The following is a 24,813-nucleotide window of genomic DNA, read 5'->3' as shown; positions in this document are numbered from 1 at the left end:
TTGAAGTGAACTGTTGTTTTATTTAAGTCCAGAATGAAAAAAAATCATTATTTAAATATCTGAAGACATGCACCAAATCAAGCCTAATATTTTTAAATGCTATAAAAGACTGTCAGCCAAGAAGGCTCTTCTTAGTGAAAGTTAATACAAACTGATCACCATAGTTAGACTATTTAACAGTGTGATTTATATAAATATTCGTAGCATTATAAAGTATTAAAACCTAATTTTACCTGAGATTACATTTCCAGTAAAGTTTTAAACCATTCTGTTCTCCATCTGGGAGACAAGTAAGCATCTTATGCCATTGGTGCCTTTGAAGAAGATTCTTGTTCCTGCTGAGTATCCTTTGAGCCTAACTAGGTAACTTAAACTAAGGTTTTAAAAAAATAAGCACTATTGATCTGTTACTGTTTGAAAAAATTGATGAGGATGTTTCAAAACACATTATGGGGAACAAGTGTGTATACCTGTGGCAGATTCATGTTGATGTATGGCAAAACCAATACAATATTGTAAAGTATAACTTTAATTAATTTATGTTATTTTGATGGTTTTCTGATTTATAGTCATGTTTTCTTAGCTACTGCATGCAGTTCAACCTTATGTAATAAAAGCTTACTGTTTGTGGTTTTAATATGAATTCTCTTTCCCACAGGATGAATGTGGACAGTTTCCCTATGATGCAAACATCCAGATACACTGGGTATCATTTCTCGATGGGCGCCAGAGAGTCTTGCTTTTCACTGATGACGTTGCCTTGGTTTCCAAAGCTCTGCAGGCAGAAGAAATGGAGCAGGCCAATCACGAAATAACCTTTTCTCTCCATAGTCTTGGGCTTTCACTGGTCAACAATGAAACCAAGCAGGAAGTTTCATATATTGGGATAACCAGGTATGGGAGAAGAAAGATAAGGTATCAGAAATCTTTAAAAGGCATTAAGTTCATAATATGAAGTTGAGAGTAGACAAATACCTATTTTGAATTTGATGTACTGTACATACCTTTCAGCAAAGCTTACTGAACAGCTGCTTTCACTGCTAGGTGAAAAGCCCCTAAGATAAAATAATGTCTTGGCCCTTATGACAACACTCATTAGTTGGTGGGAGAAGAGGTTTGTTTCTTTCCTTGTTGTTTGTATGTATTTTTTAAATGAATTACAAAAACACTGAAAAAAAAAGCTACAAAGAAGTGTGAACATGTTCTGTGGTGCTGTAGAGGCTGGAGAAACTGGTGTGGATTGGGGAAGCCAAGAACAATGAATCACATAAATTGGAAAAAAGTTTCACGGAGGCAGTATTTTAACCTGAGTACATGATCTTATTGGATGGTTGTGTAGAACATTTTAATAATGATGGACCCAATTGTTTTCTCTGATTCTGCTTATACTTATATAGGAAAAATATTTGAGTTTATCTATTTTGGTTTTTCAATCACACTGACTGGTAAAAGACTCATTCTTCTTTGGAGCCTGTTGAGGGAGATAATTATCAGGTATAAGCAGTATAGGGTCTACGGATAATAATGTGTTTGGTGAAGTTCAAAATGAAGCAGAAACACAGAGGTCAGATATGTAATGCTCTTTGTGCAGCACCTGGCAGTTTAATTTTGTGAGACGCGGCTCACCATTTGGTAACCATGCCGTGAATGAATGAGAGATTCCCATTGTTCCACATCCTTGCCAGCTTTTAGTATTGTCAGTGTTGCAGGTTTGGGCTATTCTGATAGATTTGTAGTGATCTCTGTTTGTTTTAATTTGCAGTTACCTAATTACATATGATGTTGAACATCTTTTCATATGCTTTTTTGTCATTTGAACCTCATTGGATGAAGTTCGGATCTTTCGCCCAATTTAATATTTTTTGCTATTGTTGTGTTTTAAGAGTTCTTTGCATACTTTGGGTACAAAAAGTCCCCTGCATACAAACAAGTTCTGTTCCAAGAGCATGTTCATAAATCCAATTTGTTCTTAAGTCCAACAAAGTTAGCTTAGGTACCCAACTGACACAGTTAGCTATATAGTACTGTACTGTAATAGGTTTATAATAATTTTCACACAAATAATACATAAAAAACAAACAAAAATAAAATGTTTTTAATCTTACAGTGTAGTACCTTGAAAAGTACAGTAGTACAGTACAGTGTCTGGCATTTCTTGTGTACCAGCTGCATCACCCCCCCTTTTATGTTTGCTTCTGGGCATCCTGGGCTTGAAATAGAGATACTGTACTCTATACAGTACTACACAGTAAAGTACTCAAAAGCACAGCCACTGGTAGAAGATGTACACGTGTGACAGTGTACACCAGACATGCAAACTGACTTATGTGATTGGACATGTGGACACCTGTTCATATCATTGCAAGTTTGAAACTTAAAGGTTTGTAGGTAGGGGACTTACCATATCAGTCTTTTATCAGATGTACGTTTTACAAGTATTTTCTCCCAGCCTTTTCATTCTTTTAACAATGTCTTTCACAGAGCAGAAATTTTCAATTTCAGCAAAGTCCCACATGTATTTTTCTTTCTTGGATTGTGCTTTTAGTGATGTAATGTAAAAGTCACTGCTAAACCCAAGGTCACTTAGATTTTCTCCTGTGTTATATCTAGGAATGTCGTAGTTTGATGTTTGATATTTAGGTCTTCCATCTTGATGGGTTTTTGCCTAAAATATCCCCATCTGAAAAAATTTTGCCAATTCCATAGTTCATTGATGTCAGTGTGTGATACAAAAACATACCCCCTGCCTCTTTTCCTTATGCACTTTTATATAAAATCTAGGTATATTTTGGTGTTTAAAATCTCTTGCATAAATGTGATTTTCATAGGAGTTGACAGTTGCGACAATTTGGAGTTGAATGAAAATTCCACAACCTAAATTATGCATTTAATTTAATTAATTTTCTTTGTGAATTATTTTAGTTCTGGTGTTGTTTGGGAGATGAAACCAAAACAGAAGTGGAAGCCATTTAGTCAAAAGCAAATAATTTTATTGGAAAAGTCCTATAAGAAATATCTAGAATCAAGAGACCTTGGCTGGATTAAACTAGATGATAATTTTGAGGTATACCAAATTTGTTTTTTTTTCTTATTTATGTATTATGTTGCCAGTGGTGGTAGTAAATAAAATTTCGCTATCCAAGTAAATATATGTATGCAGAAACTAATTTGTTAGTAGCATTAGTATGACTAAGAAAATTTATTAGCACATTGTAAATTAAAATATACTGTTCATCATATACTGTAAAACATTATTTAAATATGTTTCTTATCTGCATTTTTATAATTTTCTCTATTTGCAAAGCAGATAGTTTCATGTAACTTGTTTTTAGGAAAATTATGTAGAAATCAACATTACTTATTGAAGCTTCTGTTCTGAATGATATCAATATATTGCTATAGGCTGTGCAGAATTGTGTATCTCAGTCATGAAAACCCTATAAAAAAACTTGCCCAATTAAATTCATTAAATGTAAATTATTTTAGGACATGAGTAGATGTCCACAAATAAACATGAGTTCTACACAGGGCCTTACATTATTAAAACTGAAAGTCACTTTTGCTTCGGGAAGAGCCCAGAAGCCTGACCGAAGTTCCAGCCGTGCGGCGTGGGTTCCTCTTTGTCTCTGATGGTTGCATTTGCATCGTCACCATACCTGCTTCCCACCCCCACCCTCATCCTTACAAATGCTGGTCGTGCTAAAACGAAAGAACACTATTCAGTTAGTGTCAGACATAAGTAAGCTATTGACTATTCACTGTTTAACTTTGTTAAAACAAAGCATAAGTGTTATCTGGAATTATTCATTACTGTTGAGGTTTTTTTGGAGGAGGAGATGGTAACCCACTCCAGGATTCCTGCCTGGAGAATTCCATGGACAGAGGAGCCTGGCAGGCTATAGTCCATGGGGTCGCAAAGACTTGTATTCAACTGAGTGACTATCACACACTCACTCATTGAGGTTTTTTAAAAAATAAAAAGCATGGCTTATGTTCTTTAAGTACAGTTTATATCACTGAAAATATATTTTCCACATAACCTTAGTTATGTGACAATTCTGCTTCAAACATCTCAGCTGTAGATCGTCTTAAGGTAGATCTTTTGATTAGACATAGAAATAAGTATTTTTCTTTTTCAGTTTGCGAGTGAGTGGATATTTAAAATGGTCTACACTGCTAATACCAGTTCATCACAAGCACATCTGCTTTTTTCCCAGGTGAATTTTGGCAAGGACCCAATGGAAATGCGCCTCCCTTCTCGGTGCTCTATAAGACGACATTTTTTATCAGGAATTCAAGTTGAATATAAGCAATCCCCTCACCAAAGAAGTTTAAGGGCCAGATTGTATTGGCTTCAGGTAACATTGTCATCCTATTCAATCAGTTTTGGAATCTTGGGTCTGAAATTTTTTTTTCCACAAGGTTCTGTCAAGGGATTAGATCTGATAGACAGAGTGCTTGAAGAATGATGGATGGAGGTTCATAACATTGTACAGGAGGCAGTGATCAAAACCATACCCAAGAAAAAGAAATGCAAAAAGGCCAAATGGTTGTCTGAGGAGCCCTTACAAATAGTTGAGAAGAGAAGCAAAAGGCAAAGGAGAAAAGGAAAGATATACCCAGCTGAAGGTAGAATTCCAAAGAATGGCAAGGAGAGATAAGAAAGCTTTCCTAAATGAACAATGCAAAAATACAGAGGAAAACAACAGAATGGGAAAGACTAGAGACCTCTTCAAGAAAATTAGAGATACCAAGGGAACAAAGATCCATCTAGTCAAAGCTATGGTTTTTCCAGTAGTCATGTATGGATGTGAGAGTTGGACTATAAAGAAAGCTGAGCACCGAAGAATTGGTGATTTTGAACTGTGGTGTTGGAGAAGACTCTTGAGAGTCCCTTGGACTGCAAGGAGATCAAACCCGTCCATCCTAAAGGAAATCAATCCTGAGTATTCATTGGAAGGAATGATGCTGAAGCTGAAACTCCAATATTTTGGCCACCTGATGCGAAGAACTGACTAATTTGAAAAGACCCTGATGCTGGGAAAGATTGGAGGTGGGAGGAGAAGGGGACGACAGAGGATGAGATGGTTGGATGACATCATTGACTCAATGGACATGAATTTGAGTAAGCTCCAGGAGTTGGTGATGGATAGGAAGGCTTGGCTTGCATGCAGTCCATGGAGTCGCAAAGAATTGGACAGGACTGAGCAACTGAACTGAACTGAACTGAAGGGAACATTTCATGCAAAGATGGGCACAGTAAAGGACAGAAATGGTATGGACCTAACAGAAGCAGAAGATATTAAGAAAAGGTGGAATACAAGAATACACAGAACTATACAAAAGAGATCTCCATGACCCAGATAACCATGATGGTGTGATCACTCACTTAGAGCCAGACATCCTGGATTCCAAAGTTAACTGGGTCTTAGGGAGCATCACTACAAATAAAGCTAGTGGAGGTGATGGAATTCCAGTTGAGCTGTTTCAGGTCCTGAAAGATGATGCTATGAAAGTGCTGCACTCAATATGCCAGCAAATTTGGAAAACTCAGCAGTGGCCACAGGACTGGAAAAGGTCAGTTTTCATTCCAATCCCAAAGAAGGGAAATGCCAAAGAATGCTCAAACTACCGCACAATTGCACTAATTTCACATGCTAGCAGAGTAATGCTCAGAATTCTCCAAGCCAGGTTTCAATAGTACATGAACCCAGAACTCCCAGATATTCAAGCTGGATTTAGAAAAGGCAGAGGAACCAGAGATTAAATTGCCAACATCCATTGGATCATGGAGAAAGCAAGAGAATTCTAGAAAAACATCTGCTTTATTGACTATGCCAAAGCCTTTGACTGTGTGGATAACAACTGTGGAAAATTCTGAAAGAGACAGGAATACCAGACCATCTGACCCGCCTCCTGAGAAATCTGTATGCAGGTCAAGAAGCAACAGTTAGAACCGGACATGGTACAATGGACTGGTTCCAAATTGGGAAAGGAGTATGCCAAGGCTATATATTGTCACCCTGCTTATTTAAGTTATATGCAGAGTATGTCATGTGAAGTGCCGAGCTGGATGAAGCACAAGCTGGAATCCAGATTGCCGGGAGAAATATCAATAACCTCAGATATGCAGATGGCACAACCCTTATGGCAGAAAGCAAAGAGAAACTAAGGAGCCTCTTGATGAAGGTGAAAGAGGAGAGTATAAAAGCTGGCTTAACAGCATTCAGGAAACTGACATCATGGCATCTGGTCCCATCACTTCATGGCAAATAGATGGAGAAACAATCGAAACAGTAACAGCCTTTATTTTCTTGGGCTCCAAAATCACTGTAGATGGTGACAACAGCCCTGAAATTAAAAGATGCTTGCTCCTTGGAAGAAAATCTATGACAAACTGAGACAGCATATTAAAAAGCAGAGACATTACTTTACTGACAAAGGTCCATCTAGTCAAAGCTGTGGTTTTTCCAGTAGTCATGTATGGATGTGACAGTTGGACTATAAAGGAAGCTGAGTGCTGAAGAACTGATGGTACTGAACTGTGGTGTTGGAGAAGACTCTTGAGAGACTGCAAGGAGATCAAACCAGTCAATCCTAAAGGAAATCAACCCTGAATATTCATTGGAAGGACTGATGCTGAAGCTGAAGCTCCAGAACTTTGGCCACCTGATGCAAAGAGCTGACTCATTGGAAAAGATCCTGTTGCTGGGAAAGATTGAAGACGAGGAGAAGGGGACGACAGAGGACGAGATGGTTGGATGGCATCACTGCCTTGATGGACATGAGTTTGAGGAAGCCCTGGGAGATGGTGAAGGACAGGGAAGTCTGGTATGCTACAGTCTATGGCATCGAAAAGAGTTGGACGTGACTTAGCAACTGAACAACACAAAAATCATACATCAAAATTGATATCTTTCTTTTTGTTTATAAGTTATTCTCCTTCTTCCACATATCCTGTAGATTCACCATACTAATTATCCAAGGCTAAATGACCATTGAGACTTTAATTTGGCCATATGTTTTCTTACGCAAATTGTTATTTTTAATATTTCTTTGAATTTGTCATCGAATCCCAAATTAAGATTTTCTTTTATTCTTCTATATGGGAATGATTAGGGCTTTATTGGAGGCTGTTTGTTTGCTTTCTCCCTTTCTGCCTCCCACCATCTCTTGTTTTTAACTACGAATTAGTACTTTTTAGGACATTTTTGTTCTCTTTCTCTTAATACCTAACCTGTAATTTCATACTCAGTCTTCACTTACATGTTTATTTAAATTATAGATAGTTGAAACCTCACATGATCCATTGATACAAATATTTCCATCAGTGGTGTTCATGCTCCACAGTTCTAGTGCAATTATGAGAATGTTTATGTATTCCTATATGTGGAAACTTGAGATATATAAGAAATTTAGATTTAAAGTGAAACTTTTAATAGCAGCACATACAAATACAGATATTATTTATGATGTAATTAGTGGGGTCTTCTGTAATACATCTCTGAAACAAAAGTTTAAATTAAGTACGGCTGAATCAGTTTTCTTTTCTTTAGGTTGATAGTCAGTTACCAGGTACAGTGTTCCCTGTTGTATTTCATCCTGTGGCCCCTCCAAAATCTATTGCTTTGGATTCAGGTAAGAAAAATTTACGTTGAGATATACCCTATATATAAAAGTTGAATGGATATCATTTTGACCTACTAGAAAGCTTGATTGCCTTTTTCCTGTTTTCTTTCTTCCTTTTAGAGCCCAAACCTTTCATTGATGTGAGTGTCATCACAAGATTTAATGAGTACAGTAAAGTCTTACAGTTCAAGTAAGTAAAGATACCCTTGTCCATCTAAAGGAATTTAAAATGAGAATCTACTTTGAAAATACATTATGTTTTGGAAGTGACTTTTGTATGCAAATTATTTCTACCTATCAATCTACGTATCAATCTACTTTATGTTCAAGTGATTTTTATATGTTGAAACTTATTTTAATAATAGCCTCTATATATTTTAAAGTGTAAAATTCCTTCAACCACTTCTCCCCTTTGTAACTTCCATTAGAATATAAAATAGTGAAATATAAATGATGTGTTTGTGAGGTGTGTTCTTTAATTCCTGTGGACTTTAAAAATTAGATAATATATGCTACATCATCATTGTTCTTATATCTTCCGTAACATGGTAAATAGAGCATTTGGAACTTTAAATGCTAAGTGTTAATATAGCAGTATTACCCCTAGTGAAACTTTTACTTTAAAAAAAAAAAAAAGATCTCAGTCTAAATAAACTTCGATCTTGCTAACATAACCCTTGTTTTAGAGATCACGGAACAAGATCTTGCTGTGGGGCAAAATCAAAGTTTTAACATGGAAAATTACAAGGTTTGATAAAATCCCTTTTTCATCCTTAAAAAAGCTTCTTCTATTAAAAAAAAATTTTTTTTTCCTTAGGTATTTTATGGTTCTCATTCAGGAAATGGCCTTAAAAGTTGATCAGGGATTTTTAGGAGCTATTACTGCGCTGTTTACCCCAACAACTGACCCTGAAGCTGAAAGAAAATGGGTAATAATTTTTATTTCTTGGGAATATTATGAAAGATCAACCATTCTTTTCAATAATTGTTGTAGAAAAAAATTAAAATAGAAAATCTTGATTACTTTTTTTCAGACAGAGTTAATCCGGGAAGACTCTGATGCTATAAACACAGAATTAGTGGGGACTTCAGTGACGGATACATCCATTCTTAGTTTCTTTGAACATTTCCATATTTCTCCTATAAAGGTTTGTTGTAATTATTACTTTGAAAATTTGACAGAAGTATTGTAGAACTTTTAAAGGATATGTATACAAATGTGAGTTTTAATTTGTTGTATCTAATATTTGGAGGGGAATTTTATTTGATTAATTGAAATAATTAAGACAGTTCTCTGTAACATATGTACAGCCACAATTCCCACAGAGAAACCACCAGAGCATGATCTCTAGTCTTGAATTAATAACCCCTTTCTTCAAGGAAGAAGCTGACAGAAGCATTTCTTAATTAAGCAAAGAAGTGCTCACCAACATTTAATGTTGTGGTTGCGCTTTGTAACTCCTCACTGTCTGAATAGAAAGCTATAATGGGTGTCCTAACCAGAATGTGAAAACGCTGAAGTTGCTGTTACACTGTTGATGTGGTATTTTTCACCCTTCCAAAATTTGATTGTAACTAGGGGAGTGGAAAATTGGATACCTTTCACTTGCCTGATTTTGTCCTTTATGAACCCATTTCCTTGTCTCCTTTTGTTATTCTTTTTAGCTTTTCTAGGGAAAGGTGACTGCTTAGAGAATCCACAAATGCTATCAACCATAAAGCTCTAAACTTGTGTAATGGGCCAGATTTACAATTAAGTAACTCTTTAAAAATATTGATGATCCTTTACATTCTCAAAAACTGTTAACAGCACATTATTGTCAGTTGCATTCACCAATCCATTCAGCTAAGTGAATGAATTTATAAAATGAAATTATTATTTTATTTATTTATTTTAAATTGATATATTAGTTTGGTGATATCAAACATATTGATAGTGTTAGGTTCAAAATTGATATTGTTTTATGTGGTGAGTTATACACAATTTCTTTTTCATTATTCAATGAAAATCAGTTCTTTATGAGATTGGACAGTACCTTCAATAAATTATTAACTGAAGACCTGCTATTGAAGTTGCTGTTGAAGATATAAAATGACTTCATGGGGTTTATAATCTCCATGGGGTATTACAGGTTTATAATTTACCTATACATATTGTGACTCAGTGGTAAAAATCCTCTTGCCAAGCAGGAGACATGGATTCAATCCCTGTGTCTAGAAGGTCCCCTGGAGAAGCAAATGGCAACCCACTCCAGTATTCTTGCCTGGGGAATCCCATGGACTGAGGCAGGTTACAGTCCGTTCAGTCACAAAGAGTTGGACTTGACTGAGCAACTAAATAACAGTGTTTTTAGGCGCACTGGGAATTGTCCCATAATGTTGAATAACTAAAATCATGACTATCATGGTCATTTTCTTACTCTGTAGGAAAAGGCTGGATCTCTTTTCACCTAAGATTGCCTTTCATGGATCCCAGCCCTCTCTAAGTCTGCAGATGGACAAAAATCCACATGAGAGAAAAAATTCAACAACTAGGCTTTCCTGGCTTTTCCACAAGTCCCCTCTATTGAGCTCTCTGTTGATGAGGGAGAATACCTAGAGAATTGGCAGAATGAGAAGGCAGAGTTATCTGCTTTACTTAACACACATTGAATTACCTTCTGCCTGTATCTTCTGGCACTATCTCACTAATGTTAATGCAGCACAAAGTAGAAGAAGCTAAATGGGAATGTGAAAATCTCATGGTTAAGTCCTGAGTTGAAGGGGTTGTGGAAGCTGAAAGCCTTATTATTCTTTTAACCATTTATTTGGAACTTGCTAAAGTGTTGCCATAATTGTCATGCTGTTGTTTCTTGTTATCGTGTAATTATACTGCAGTTATTCTTGTTAATTGTTACTAAAAGTTATTTATCTTGTAGAAATGATTATCTGTTATTTTGAGTTAGACTGCTGGTAGGCCAATTGACATTTTTTTCTCTTAAAATGATTATGCTGTTTTTGCAAAGTGTTTTTTTGGTTTCCTCCATATAAACACAATGTTATTTATAAAGTTTGAATAAAATTATGGTTCAGTTTTGGAGACAAATTGATTTGTATTTTATTAGAAAGTAAATATGAGGATCAGAGCTGTTCTGTGTAATATATAGAGTAACAAATAATAGTTTTCTTTAGGATTCTAATTGAAAGGTACATTTGTTTGTGTCTGGACAATTTGGTGTCCATGTATGTAAATATTTTTGTTTTTAGTTTTCATTTATTGAACATTATTTTCCTTTTAGTTGCACTTGAGTTTGTCTTTGGGTTCTGGTGGTGAGGAATCAAACCAAGAGAAACAGGAACTGATTCCAATTCATTCTGTCAACCTGCTATTGAAAAGCATCGGTGCTACTCTGACTGATGTGGATGACCTTATATTCAAGTAAGAGTTCTGTTGAAGTGTGTTAGGAAGTTTTTATACTAGGATGCTGTTTCTGGATATTCATTCTTTTCATTTGTGCTAGAAGTTACCTTAGAAAAGTGGTAATTCTTACTACTTACACTTTTAATAGTTTGGATCCATTCTAATTATGCTCTTTAGTTATACTTATTTTACTCATAAAGACAAGGTAGAGTCTAATATTTTTTTCAGTTATCAGCATCTAGATAATACATGAATATAGTATAAACACTGAATTATTTTAGTAGTATGTTATAAATGGACCATGTTTTAAGTGAAATTAATTATATTTAGAAATATATAGCAGTAGGATTAGATTTCAGTATAATTTGTGGCAAAGTATAGATAATAGCTCCTTGCTACCTTTAATATAAGAATATTTGTGTGTGCCAGATACATATAAATTCAATGAATATTTATTGAATTGATATTCAACAGTGGTATTAGAGAAAAAAATTCATTAATACTATTTTTACCTTGTACACTGTCAAATTTTATAGGAATCAAAGGCTTAAATATTAAATTCAAATGGAAAGAAAAAGACTAAAGAAAAATAGAAGTTAATTGCTATCAAATCTCTAAATAAAAGGAAACCTTCCTATGTTTAAAAGCAATGGAAAAAATCCTGATGGAAAAATAAAAATTAATTTGACTACATAAAAATTAGACTCTTAAAATCAATGAAAATAATTTAAAAAAGAAAGAACTGGGATGATATGACAAGTATAGCAAAAGATTTAATAATTTAATTTTTAACCTAAAAATTTGAATGCCATAGGTACTAGAGAACAATGTGAACTAATTCATAAAAGGGAAGATACAGTGGCTAATAGATATTAATTAAAGCAAATTATCAAAGATTTCAAAATATGAGAAATCCTAGTACTAGAGAGAAGTGCATCTAAGAAATGGACATTTTTTTTTTAATCATATGTACAAGTGGAAAGGGATATATATCAAGAGTCTTAAATGTTTTTGTAGTCTTTTACTCAGTAATTATTTTGGGTAGGAATTTGGTCAGAAAATAATCTTGAAATGCAACCAAAGTTATATTCAGAATACACATGGCAACTCTGATTATTATGTCAAAATTTAGAAATATCTGATCATGAAAGAATTGTTTGACCTATCCACATGATGGAATGTTATGTTATTAAAAAATGGTTACATCAGAATTTGAAAACCTAAAAGAATATTTATCTAAAATGTTGAGTATAAAAATGCATACAGAGTGTTTTAATATTTTTCAGTTGCATAGAAAAGAAAAGAAAGAATTTGAAGTGGAAAACAAGGAAAAGAAAAAGTTTAAGAAAAAAATTCACTGTGTAGTGGAATTATGGTCAACTTTTTGCTCTTTATGTGTTTATGAAAGATTTGCATGACAATGTACTATTTTTATCATAGTTTTGGCATCCTAATATTTAATATCTCAAATTATATTTACAAACCTAATTGTGACTTAGAAATGATTAATTTATCACTGAAATTTTAAGTCTCTTTTTTTTTTTCCAAAAAATAATCTTAGTACTTTTGACTCTTTCTCCTCCCAGACTTGCTTATTATGAAATTCGGTATCAGTTTTACAACAGAGATCAGCTCATGTGGAGTGTTGTTAGACATTACAGTGAACAGGTAACTTCCTGTCGTATTAACAGTGGCTCATATGGAAGATACTTCATAAAATATCAAAGCAAAGCATTTATGTGTGATTGTAGTGGGTGACATTTACCTAACTTACTGCTATTCACAATCTCATTACTTAGTAGTTTTCTGGAATGATTAACTTCTATTTCTTTAATTCCACCCCCCTCCCACCCCGCCAACTATATAAACCTTTTAAAGTTTCCTTTAGTGTGTTTTCCTTTTGCAATGATACATTTACCACTTTGGGAAAGAATAGTGATTTAAGGGTCGTTACATTTTATTCCTTCAGTGACTATAGTTTCTAAGCATAGTGTAGTAGAATTGGGAGGAAACCAAGTTCCTCTTACTGATGCCTGTTACTCCATGGTTGGAAGTCTGTGCACAGACACAGTTATCTGTTTGGGAGCACTAGAGTGCCATTGGGCTTCCCAGGTGGCGTAGGGGTAAGGAATACACCTGCCAATGCCGAAGATATAAGAGACGCAGGTTCTGTCCCCAGGTTGTGAAGAGTCCCTGGAGGAGGGCATGGTATCTCACTCCAATATTCTTGCCTGGAAAATTCCATGGGCAGAGGAACCTGGCGGGCTACAGTCCATGGGGTTGCAAAGAAGCGGACATGACTTAAGCAACTGAGCACTCACGCACGAGTACCATTGCTATACACGAGTACCATTGCTATGGGTGACATTGCTCTTGCCTTCCTCTGCTAAAAGGTCTTTTCTCTTACGGTGTTTAAACTTGATTTTTGCATGTTCAAATAAGGATATTTTTTCTTTTGTCTTTTTGTTTTGGTTATCAACCCATTTAGTTCATAGCAATACTGATAATAATGTAACAAAAATGACTACCAATTATTGAAATATATATTAATTTAATATGCATACTCAGCCATGCAAGGTCAGTATAATAGACCTCCCAGTTTACAGATGAAAAGAGCAGGTCCTGTAGAGACTACGCGACTTGTCCAAGATTATGTAACTGACAAAAGGCCGACTTTGCCTCAAACCTGAGTTCTATCCCATTTGAAAGTCCCATGTAAAGTACGAGCATAATGCCTGGAACATAGTAAAACATCACTGCAGAGTTTTCCTTTAATAACCTAATTTAGTTCATGATGTATTTTCTTACAATGGTTGCAAAGAACTTCATTTATTTATTTATTTATTTATTTATTTTCTTGTAGTTCTTGAAACAGATGTATGTCCTTGTATTGGGCTTAGATGTACTTGGAAACCCGTTTGGATTAATTAGAGGTCTATCTGAAGGCTTTGAAGCTTTTTTCTATGAACCCTTCCAGGTATTGGTCTTTTATTTATTTTAAGTGTAGCATAGAAAAACGGATGTTCTCCTTTTTATGACAGATAATTCATATTTTAATTGTATCTTGGAACTGAATAATGTTCAAATACCAAGTATATCAATTTTATATATTTTTAAAATTACTAGAGATAACATCAAAAGATTGTTTTAGAACTAACTGAGCACTTCTAGTATCTGAATAATAAAGCATGCCTACATTTTCTAGGATTTAATGTAGTTGTTAGGAAGAGTGCTAAGTAGACTGAGAACATTTCAAAACTGTGTCACCACCGTGTAAAGAACTAACGGGCATTGAAAGCTGACTTTGTTTCATAGTCAAGCTTTCCTCTAACCTGTTCTCCTCCATTTAAAGGATGCAGCATCCCAGTGTGGTGAGGGTGTCAGAAGCACAAAGCAAAAAGAATAAGTGGAAAAACAAGAGAGCCCAAACTGTGTGGGCTGCTAGTCTTGCTGTCAGTGTGGCTTGCTTTACCAGTCTGATGGCACTTGGTCCTGGAAGGCCAATTTCCAATTTTGATTGAAGCCAATGATTTACTCCTCTCCAGTTTTTGTCATCTTAAATGGTTGACATCTTAAAGGGTTGCTAAGATCATGTGGGTTAAAAGTATCTTCAGACACAATAGGTGTTCCATCAGTTTGGGGATTAGAAGGTGAAAACTGTCAGCACAATGCTGACGTGTCTTTGCAATTCTGTATCTTCATGGAAATTCTGAAATACTAGATTCAAAATCTTAAACGTATTTAAATTTTAAGTAGCAAACTTTTTTTGAATTTTTGACCAGGGTGCTGTTCAAGGCCCTGAAGAATTTGCTGAGGGGTTAGTAATTGGAGTAAAAAGTCTCTTTGGACACACAGTAGGTATGTATTAGATATTTGTGTGTGTATGTGTATAAGTACAATAATTTATATTATGATGAGTTATTATTAAATTCATTGTTTATAAAAATAAACGACTATGTTTAAGAAAAGAGGGTTTTGCTGTATAATAATCCTTCTAAAAGACGTGTTCACTTGTTTTTAAGTGGAAAATAATTTGACACTGACCCGCTGAGGTTTTTTTTTTTTATATGTCATAGATTTGTTAATCAGTGTACTTGCAATAGTTTTATCCCTCTTCTTGCTAAGTGGGAACTGAATACAATCAATATCTGCCTTTTTGTATAGGAGACAGAATTTTAAGCACCTGTTATTTTCAAGCAGCCACATGCTCTGTATTGCAGTAATGCTCTTCAAAGAAACAGTGTGATTTACTTCTCTGGGCCTTTTGATAGGTGGTGCAGCAGGAGTTGTATCTCGAATCACCGGCTCTGTTGGAAAAGGTTTGGCAGCAATTACAATGGACAAAGAATATCAGCAAAAAAGAAGAGAAGAGATGGGTCGGCAGCCTAAAGATTTTGGTGACAGCCTGGCCAGAGGGGGAAAGGGCTTGCTGCTTGTAAGTCTCCTGCGGAATCTTCAAGAAATACTAACTTGCAGATACACTTTAGCATATGTACTGGTTGTGTGGCACATGGAACACTGCTTGTAAGTCAGTCTGTCAGAGCAACAGTAGTGATAAACTGCACACTTTCTGTTTCCTTTTTTGTTCTCCTTTCCCTTTATCACCATCGGTCTACCCTACCCGCCCACCCTCATTCCAAGTCCTAGACTTTGGCACTTGGGCTGGAGTGAAGACTATAATGATGGCAGATTAGCACTAGTGTGGAAGATGGGGAAGTGGAGCAGAGGGACGTGGAGGTAACTGGAGGGAGAGAGTCGTCTTCAGGTCATCATCAGTCAACCGTTTCTATAGAAGGCAGGTGCATAGGTTACGTGTTATAAACCAGGAACTACCTTTCGTTACTTTTCAGTACTATACCATTCAGTTATACAGGTAATACATGACTATCTTCCGTATGAGTAATTATACGAACTTCTAAGTTATTTTTTTTAAGTGAGTAATGGGAACCTAGGTAAGGCTATAAGGTACTCTTTGATTATCCCTCTCCTCTTCCTAGAGGTATCTGATCTTTTCAGTTTAGTATACATCCTTCAGTTATTTTTCTGTGTGCTATACAGCTATTTTTAGTTACTAACACTACTTGAAAGTTATGTAAAGAATGCACGAATACTACTTTTGAACTTCTGAAATTAACTCAGTAGACTGCTAACTGCTGTGTTTGTGCCTGTGATTTCTAATGTGTATCGTCTCCTCTAAAGCGCTTTACTTGTCAGGTTATTTGCTGTCCATGAGAGGTCCTTTCATTTTCAGTTTTCCACACTTGCACTAAATTATGGAGTAACTTCATTGGAATTTATAATTAGATCTCTAATTTTCTCAACTCAATAATTTTACTGATATGGAAACTGAGGCTTAAAGAGATTACATCAACTAGAGAATCCCATGGACAGAGGATCCTAGTGGGCTAATGTCCACTGGGTCACAGTGAGTTGGACATGAGTGAAGCGGCTTAGCATGCATGCACACTCATCAACTGGTGATTGGTGTCAGAGTCAGATGTAAAGAATTTTCACCTGCTTTACTCTTATGTTATAAAGTTCTGCTTCTATAAAGCGCTTCATTTAATATGTGCTATGAGGTAATATTTTAAAAATCAGAGAACTCACTTATATGCGCATATTCTCTGTCGAGTCCTTGTTTTTTTTTTTTTTCTTAAAAAGTTATTCCTGTAACAACATGTCAGTAGAGACCTCTAGTGGTTGGTTTAAAATTAAGCACCTTCCATTCAGGCTTGACTTGATCTATGATTTCTCTCTTAGGGAGTGGTTGGTGGAGTGACTGGAATAATAACAAAGCCTGTGGAAGGTGGGTTGAGAATGTTTCCTTTCTGTACAAAATCTGAAGAGTTGATACATGGTAAAAGTAATACATATTATTGTTAGACTGGATTCTGTTGGACTCTCAATAGCAATTGACTTTTTTTTAATCCTAGTTTAAAAAGCACATTCTTTATTCAGTACAATCCCTATCAAAATCCCAGTAGCTTCTTTTTTCAGAGATTGATGAACTGATTCTAAAATCTATATGGGAATTCAGGGGAACCCTGGAGAGCAAAAACATCTGGGGAAGAAAATAATGAAGTTGGAGGACTTATACTATCCAATTTTAAAACTTACTGTAAAGTTAAAGTAGCTATGACAGGTGTTGCTGGCATACAGATACACATATAGATCAATGGAGTAGAATTCAGATTTCAGAAATATATGTTTATTGTTATGGTTGATTATGTTTTGACGGGGGGCCAAGATAATTCCATAGAAAAAGAATAGTCTTTTCAACAAACAGTACTGGGACAACTGGATAGAAAGATAGAGCTTATATATGTGACCCAGCAATTCCGCTCTTAGGTATATACCCAAGGGAATTGAAAGCCTCTGTTTGGTCAAAACCTTGTACAGAATTGTTTATAAAAATATTACTCATAATAACCAGAATGTAATAGCAAGCCAAATGTCCATCTACTAATGCATGGATAAACAAAATGTGGTATACGCCATACAAATGGGTTAACATCCATTTATAAAAAGAAGTCAGGTATTGATACAAGTACAAGATGAATGAACCTTGAAAGCATGATTCTAAGTGAAGAAAAGCCAGTCACAAAAGGCCACATAGTGTATGATTCTATTTGACTAGAATAGGCAAATCCATACAGATAAAAATTAGCTTAGTGATTGCCTAGATCTGCAGTGTAGGGAGGAAGGAGGTAAACTGCATAGAACTGGGAAGAGGGTTTGGGGAAAAATGGGAAATGATTGCTAATAGGCATGGGCTTTCTTTTTGAAATAATGCAAATTTTCTAAAATTGATTATGGTGATAGTTGCACAGCTGTGAATATACTATAAAAATGTTTTATTTGTATACTTTAGTGGGTGAATTATATGGAATGTGAATTATATTTTTATAAAGTTTTTATATTTTTTAAAAAGTACACTTCTTGAAAAATCTCCTGATGGTTGGCAGTAATAATAATAATAATAATATTTTCGATCCTCCAGTCATAGTTACTAACTAAACTCCTGGATCACTAGCTGTAAAACTTGAGTATGCCTTGGGATTACCTTGGGGGTTTGTAAAAATGCAGATTACTGGCTGGGAGTGGGGCCTAATAATTTTGCATTTTTAATATACTTTGAAAACCACTGTTTTATCACAGGTTAGGACTAAAGTTAACCTCTTTAGAACATCAAATTCTAGGAGCTTCCTGGGTAAAGCCATTCAGTATTTGACTTAGACGTTCGTTGAGTTCGAAGTTGCTGATTTTAAAATCTTTATTCTTTCATTGTCTGGTTTTATGAAGGTGCCAAAAAGGAAGGAGCTGCTGGATTCTTCAAAGGGATTGGAAAAGGGCTTGTGGGTGCTGTGGCTCGTCCAACTGGTGGAATTATAGATATGGCCAGTAGCACCTTCCAGGGGATTCAGAGGTAATTAAATATACACCATGTACAGGCCATGTGTCTATGTGCTGATTGTTGCTGCTGCTGCTGCTGCTGCTGCTGCTGCTAAGTTGCTTCAGTCGTGTCCGACTCTGTGCGACCCCATAGACGGCAGCCCAACAGGCTCTCCTTTCCCTGGGATTCTCCAGGCAAGAACACTGGAGTGGGTTGCCATTTCCTTTTCCAGTGCATGAAAGTGAAAAGTGAAAATGAAGTCGCTCAGTCGTGTCCAACTCCCAGCGACCCCATGGACTGCAGCCCACGAGGCTCCTCCATCCATAGGATTTTCCAGGCAAGAGTTCTGGAGTGGGGTGCCATTGCCTTCTCCGCTGATTGTTGCTAGGAGTACATAAGTATGCTAAATACTCTGCCTGCCCTTAAGGACTTTAAAGTCTGATTGAGAGCTCTTACTGGTCCACGAGGTAGAGCTCCCCCAGAGAGGAGTAAGAAGAGGCTTTTTTTTAATGGCTCAGTTTCTCTTTTATTTGACAAATGGTTATTGGTCCTTACTATATGCCAGGCACTGTGCTAGACACCATGGATACAAAGAGTGGATGGCCTACTCCCTGCCTTTATTATTAAGAAAAGGTGGGGGAACATGAAGTCAGACTGACCTGGTTTTAATACTTGTCACATTATTTTGGCAAGTTATTTAAAATTACTGTTTATCAAATATTGATATATTGTGTTACATAGTGGAGCTTCCCTGGTAGCTCAGTTGGTAAAGAATCTGCCTGCAATGCAGGAGACGCAGGTTTAATCCCTAGGTTTGGAAGATCCTCTGGATAAGGAAATGACAACCCACCCCAGTATTCTTGCCTGGGAAGTCCCATGGACAGAGGAGCCTGGCTGGCTATATTCCCCGGGTCACAAGAGTCTGACAAGACTCAGCATAGTATTCATGGTTCATATGTTACATAGTATAGTGGTTGAATCAATACAATAATACATTTATGTTATTTTGAGAGATTCTCATGTGTTTTCTTATATGTACTTACACAGGGTGGCAGAATCAACAGAGGATGTGTCCAGGCTCCGTTCCCCTCGCCTGATCCATGAAGACGGCATCATTCGCCCTTATGACCGACAGGAGTCTGAGGGCTATGACATATTTGAGGTATAAATTTTGTTCTTGACCGTCATGAGTGAAATTGAATTTTAAAGATTTCTACGGTCAAAGCTTCATGGCTGGTTCCTAAAGTTCCTGATTCATGAACTTCTTTAAAGATTACACAGGAAACAATGATATACAGGGTAGAATTTGATTATTTGTTTTATTTTATTAGCATAGTGTATTAAATAGGAGTAACTCATCATTTAGTTCTTTTCTGCACAGGATCAAAGCTTTTTAGTGTAGAAAGGATAATGTTGAAAGTAGTCATAGGCTTTATTACTGTTTGTATTGAGCACCTTTCATTTATGTTGTTAAACTTCAGTCCTCTGCTTATAGCTAATTATTGGAATTTCCCTGCTTCCTTGTCTCTCAACCAAATTAATTTATTTGGCCTGTATTATAAATCTAGATTTATTCAGGTAAACAGAAGCTGGAGGAGAGAAAAAAAGATTATGTACAGTTATAATTTTTTGTTAAAACCTTGAAACTTTTTTGGAATTTTTTTTGGTTTATATTTTAATTTTAATTTTGTAATGTAAACAATATACACGTATGTAAAATGCTATTCTCTCATGACTAGCTTTCCTCCAAAATAAAATTTTTAATATTTTTCTACTTTGACTTTAAAATAAAATGACTCTTCATTGTTCTTAGCCTTTGGTTTTTATAGTATGTGATTACATTTTACCTTTCTGCATGCTTCTAACTTTATTTTCTTTCTTTTTTCTGCCTACACAGCAAGAACTGGAAATACAGGAGTAAATGTTTTGTATACTACTACTTGATTTCATCCTTAAAAATCAAAACAAATTGTGATATTAATTGACTGTCCTGATTTATTTAGAGTGAGAGTCCACATTCTGATGAAATTATCTTTACATTTCTTACCTCTCTCTGAACTTTTTATTGTAGTGGTTTGGCTACAGATAAAAACTGTGATATTCCTGGTAATATTGTACAGGAATAAGAGGTCAATATAAAAGATGAAAAGACGCAGGAAATCAACTTTGTTTTACATTTAGTTGGAGGGATACTTTATTGAACTTCTACTATCATCCTGAGAATTTCACCTTTTCTTATGGTATTCATATGCATTTCTGGTAAAGTTGCAAAAAAAAAAAAAAAGAATAATTCTTATGTCCAATCTGTGTGTTCTTTATATTTATGAGTCCTGCTGATGGAATTACATAACTGTGTTTCATAAATCACCATAAATTTACTTAAGTTATAAAACTATTGATTGGGGCATATATTTTAAGAAATGAAGTATCCTTGCTCTGGGTTTCCTTGGTGGCTCTGTAGTAAAGAATTTGCCTGCCAGTGCAGGAGACTCGGGTTCAATCCCTGGGTTGGGAAGATCCGCTGGAGAAGGAAATGGCAACGCACTCCAGTATTCTTGTCTGGGAAATCCTGTGGACAAAGGAGCTTGGCGGGCCACAGTTTGTGGGGTCACAAAGAATCAGACACAATGGAACAACAATAGTCAGTTGCTCTGGATCAGTCCCTCAACCTCAAATAAGTATTGGCGCATCAGTTTTGAGAATTTATTCCCTTGCCTCTTTTTCTATTTTAACTTCTCTATACTCTTGCTAGATAAATCACAATCATTTTCTAATTATGTTATGTACAGTCTTAGCCCTTCATATTTATACTTTTTAAAAATTAAGTCTCCTTATTGGTTATGCTTATTTCACAATTATTAGTTATAAAAATAGAAGTTGAACATGTAATTAAGCAGATTACTTATGTGGCTTTTGAATTGATAGATGTCTTTATATTTAAAAACCAATCTCTTTTGCTTTTAAATCCTTCAAGAGGATGCATAATCCTAATGGAAATTTTAAAAATATAAACTAAGATTTCAAAATTAGTATCCCCAGAGTAAATTTTCAACATGTTATATTTTGATTTCTCTTTTTTCTATAATTGATAAAAATGTTAGATTTAGCAGTATCTTATCTAGCAATTTTCGTGTTTCCTCCCAAAATTGGAAACAAATTATGAACTTAGATTTATTGTGTTTTACATTTAAAGAGAATAAAGCTGTTAACATACAACTGTTCAGTTTCATTATATATTTTTAAACTATAGTTATCAAAATAATAAAGTAAATGCTTCATATTTGAAGCAAGCACTTTAAAGAAGAATTTGCAGTCCCATGAACTGTACCCCACCAGGCTCCTCTGTCCATGGAATTCTCCAGGCAAGAATACTGGAGTGGGTTGCCATTCCTTCTCCAGGGGATCTTCCTGACCTAGGGATAGAACCCGGGTCTTCTGCATTGCAGGCAGATGATTCTTTACCGTCTGAACCACCAGGGAAGCTTCCTATTTGAAACAAGCACTTTAACATAGAAGAATGACATCCAAAGACTAGCCTAAAATTGTAGCCGACAAACTTTTCTTGTGCCTAGATAATTGAGGGTTGGCAGAAATGGCGCCTCATATACAGTTTCTATGAGAATCAAGCACAGTAACTAATTCAAGATTCTGTCTTAAATCATCAGTAATAATTATTCTTTCTTCTTAGGTAAAAGTAGTATTTTTTCAATTTTCCTGGAAATATTACTAATACAATCTTAATGAGACTTCTGGGAAATTTTTCCTTCATTGTTTACTTTTTGATTGTGTAGCTCTTTACAGTATTCCTTTCCTCATGATTTCCCTTTTTTCCAACCGCATGTCATTAAGCACAAAACTTCAAGAAACTTTATTATTTTAGCTAAATATAGTCATTGTGTGTGATTCAGTAGTTTTCGTTAAGATATGAGAACTGGAAGAAATAGAATGATTATACATTAAAAGAGCTTGGTAACTTTTTTCCATGGGTAGCAAGGGTAGGCATGGATAGTTAAGAAATTTAGGCTGTTTCATCCCTTACTATCTTGCTATAATCCGTTAGTTAGGAACAAAGTATTTGATTATCTACACTGTGCTGGATAGCCAAATGAAATGAGACTTCTGTCCTTAAGGGACCAAGTATAACAAAATGTGTAAATATTGAAGAGCATTAGAGGGTAAAATTATGTCCTCCTTAGTGCTTATTATAATATGGGTACATTCTAAATAATTTGGAATAATTTGGGAATCTTTGGATTTACCCCCTTTTCTTTTCTCCTGAGTATTGCTCTGCATTCTTTAAGAGTGAGCTTTGAAAGTTACTGAATTATATTCTGTGTTTTCATAGAATATACTCTTCTACTTATCCTCTCTTCTCCCAGGATAATTAGCATCTACACACACACACACACACACACACTCTTACACAGACATATATGAAATTTATATATATATGTGTGTAGCCAGTTTTTGTTTAATATTCATCTTGCTTCCCATAGTTAATGATTATATAATATTTAAAATGGCCTTCCTTGCTTTTTTGTCTTCATTATATTTTTCCTGGTTCTTAGAAGTGCTTCATTTTTAATTCTTGCATTATCTATTGAGCTAACTTTACCTCGTATATTTGACTATTCTCAATTCTTGACATTAGAGCTGTTACCATTATTTTACATTAATGACACTATGATACTATATATATGTTTAATATATTTTACATTAATGATACTATGATACTATAATGATGTAATAAACATCATTATACACATTGCTTTTTCATATCTTGTATTATTTCCTTTGAATTTACTTGAAAAAATGGAATGCTTTTGCTAAATATTATAAATTCTTCTAGTTGCATTTTTGGGAAGGAAGAGTGAATATTTTATAAACTCATCTGCCATAAAGACTGAATCTCCGAGTGTAGTGGGTTTCAGAAGTGCTGAAACCTAGGTTTCTGTAATGTGTTATGGTGGTAGAATATACTTTAAAAGCTTTAGTTTTTTAAAGTACAAAGTTTATAACTAATGAAAATGCATACAAGATGGTAGAAGATGGAAAGTGAGTAGTATTGTACATTTCATCTCAAATCTAAATATTTTAACATATTTAAACTTCAAGGCTGAAAATAAATATACTAAATTGTTACATTCATTTGTATTCATTTTAAAGGAATTAAGGTATAAATATTCAAAGATATTAGTTAATTCACACAAGGAAGATGTGAAACAAGTAACTGTTAAACTTCACTTCTCTCTGAGATTCATTCTGAAGTTGAGACGTCCATTCTGAGGTTGAGACGCCCTTTCTTTAGGGATTCATCTTTGTTGTTTGTGGCTTTTCATAATTGGTCAAAGAATGACTGGGAACCAAGGATCTTTAAAAAAAAAATTGTGTATTTTACTATTGAAATAATAAACAAGTGTGCTTTCTCTGCTTGTGATTATTATTGATTATATTATCCTTTTGATAATATTGATGTATTCTTGGTTATAAATTGTTATTATTTGTTGGGTATGTTTATGTTTTATATTTTCATATATTTTCTCTTCTAATTTTTAATTATGCATTATATATAATGTCAATAATATTTCATTAGCATTAATTATAAATGTAACTTTATTGATATTTAATGTTTGTTGATTGAGGTCACAATAGTTTTGAGATAATTAAAAAATGTATTTTAATGTGCTACTATTTATACTTGAATTATTTTATGCTTGTAGTTGTATTCAGTAATAAATTGTGCCAGCTGTTTGAAATCTTAGAAATTCTTCATGTTTGTATTAAGATTGCCATTAAGTTTTCTTTTCTACCAGGAATATAATTATAGTAAATACTTGTACTCCTCATGTGTGTTTAATACATAAGACCAAATATTCAGCAATATTATCTTGAAATTTTTATTATTTTTATTATTATAATAAATCAGTGGTTCTTAACCTTTGAGAAGGATAACAGACCCCTTTAAAAATCTGATGAAAAATATGAACTGTCCTTTGGAAACAAGTTCAGAAACACATTTTCAAAATTTTATATTTTTTTAATGGTATTTCATAGGCCTTCCAAAGTCTTTCCAAGGACCCCAGGTTAAGGACCTCTGGAATGTTAATGCCCAGTTTTATACTAGTGTTGGTTCATTATAAATGAAATTTGTGATTATTTCTGGTAAAACTATTTAAAAGTTTTGGAATTATCACGCAACAAAGTGTATTTTATTAGAAGATTGCTTAGTAAGTATTTAATAGTTACTTGACTTTTAAGGCTCAGTGAAAGTTTATTTATAGAAATGCTGTGAACATTTTTCTAGCTTCTGTGCCAATCTGTAGAATTGTGCTTTTGGTTTTAATAATTTTTTCCTAACTGGCACTAATATAGAGTACTGGAAATACTGTTC

The 24,813-nt window shown here is 34.7% G+C and overlaps 1 protein-coding gene across 4 annotated transcripts in view; it reads left to right on the top strand.

The window, feature by feature from the left end:
- VPS13C (vacuolar protein sorting 13 homolog C) overlaps positions 1-24,813 on the top strand; it is a 181,658-nt gene that overhangs the window by 149,528 nt on the left and 7,317 nt on the right. For 2 of the 4 annotated variants that reach the window (XM_040226665.1, XM_040226664.1), the window contains 16 exons: positions 659-894; positions 2,923-3,064; positions 4,218-4,358; positions 7,557-7,638; positions 7,750-7,819; positions 8,447-8,558; positions 8,664-8,777; positions 10,908-11,047; positions 12,616-12,697; positions 13,893-14,006; positions 14,812-14,887; positions 15,301-15,464; positions 16,790-16,835; positions 18,332-18,455; positions 19,470-19,584; positions 20,320-24,187. In XM_040226665.1, the coding sequence (XP_040082599.1) occupies positions 659-894; positions 2,923-3,064; positions 4,218-4,358; positions 7,557-7,638; positions 7,750-7,819; positions 8,447-8,558; positions 8,664-8,777; positions 10,908-11,047; positions 12,616-12,697; positions 13,893-14,006; positions 14,812-14,887; positions 15,301-15,464; positions 16,790-16,835; positions 18,332-18,455; positions 19,470-19,584; positions 20,320-20,343 (1,782 nt within the window). In that variant the 3' untranslated portion in view covers positions 20,344-24,187. Of the gene's footprint in view, positions 1-658; positions 895-2,922; positions 3,065-4,217; positions 4,359-7,556; positions 7,639-7,749; positions 7,820-8,446; positions 8,559-8,663; positions 8,778-10,907; positions 11,048-12,615; positions 12,698-13,892; positions 14,007-14,811; positions 14,888-15,300; positions 15,465-16,789; positions 16,836-18,331; positions 18,456-19,469; positions 19,585-20,319; positions 24,188-24,813 lie in introns of those variants that run through there. The other 2 variants (XM_040226663.1, XM_040226662.1) reach the window with 1 other exon arrangement.

Source organism: Oryx dammah, unplaced genomic scaffold, assembly GCF_014754425.2.
Source record: "Oryx dammah isolate SB20612 unplaced genomic scaffold, SCBI_Odam_1.1 HiC_scaffold_26, whole genome shotgun sequence".
NCBI classification, from domain to species: Eukaryota; Metazoa; Chordata; class Mammalia; order Artiodactyla; family Bovidae; genus Oryx; species Oryx dammah.
Note: the sequence above shows the minus strand (reverse complement) of the source record. Positions and strands in the feature narration are given on the sequence as shown.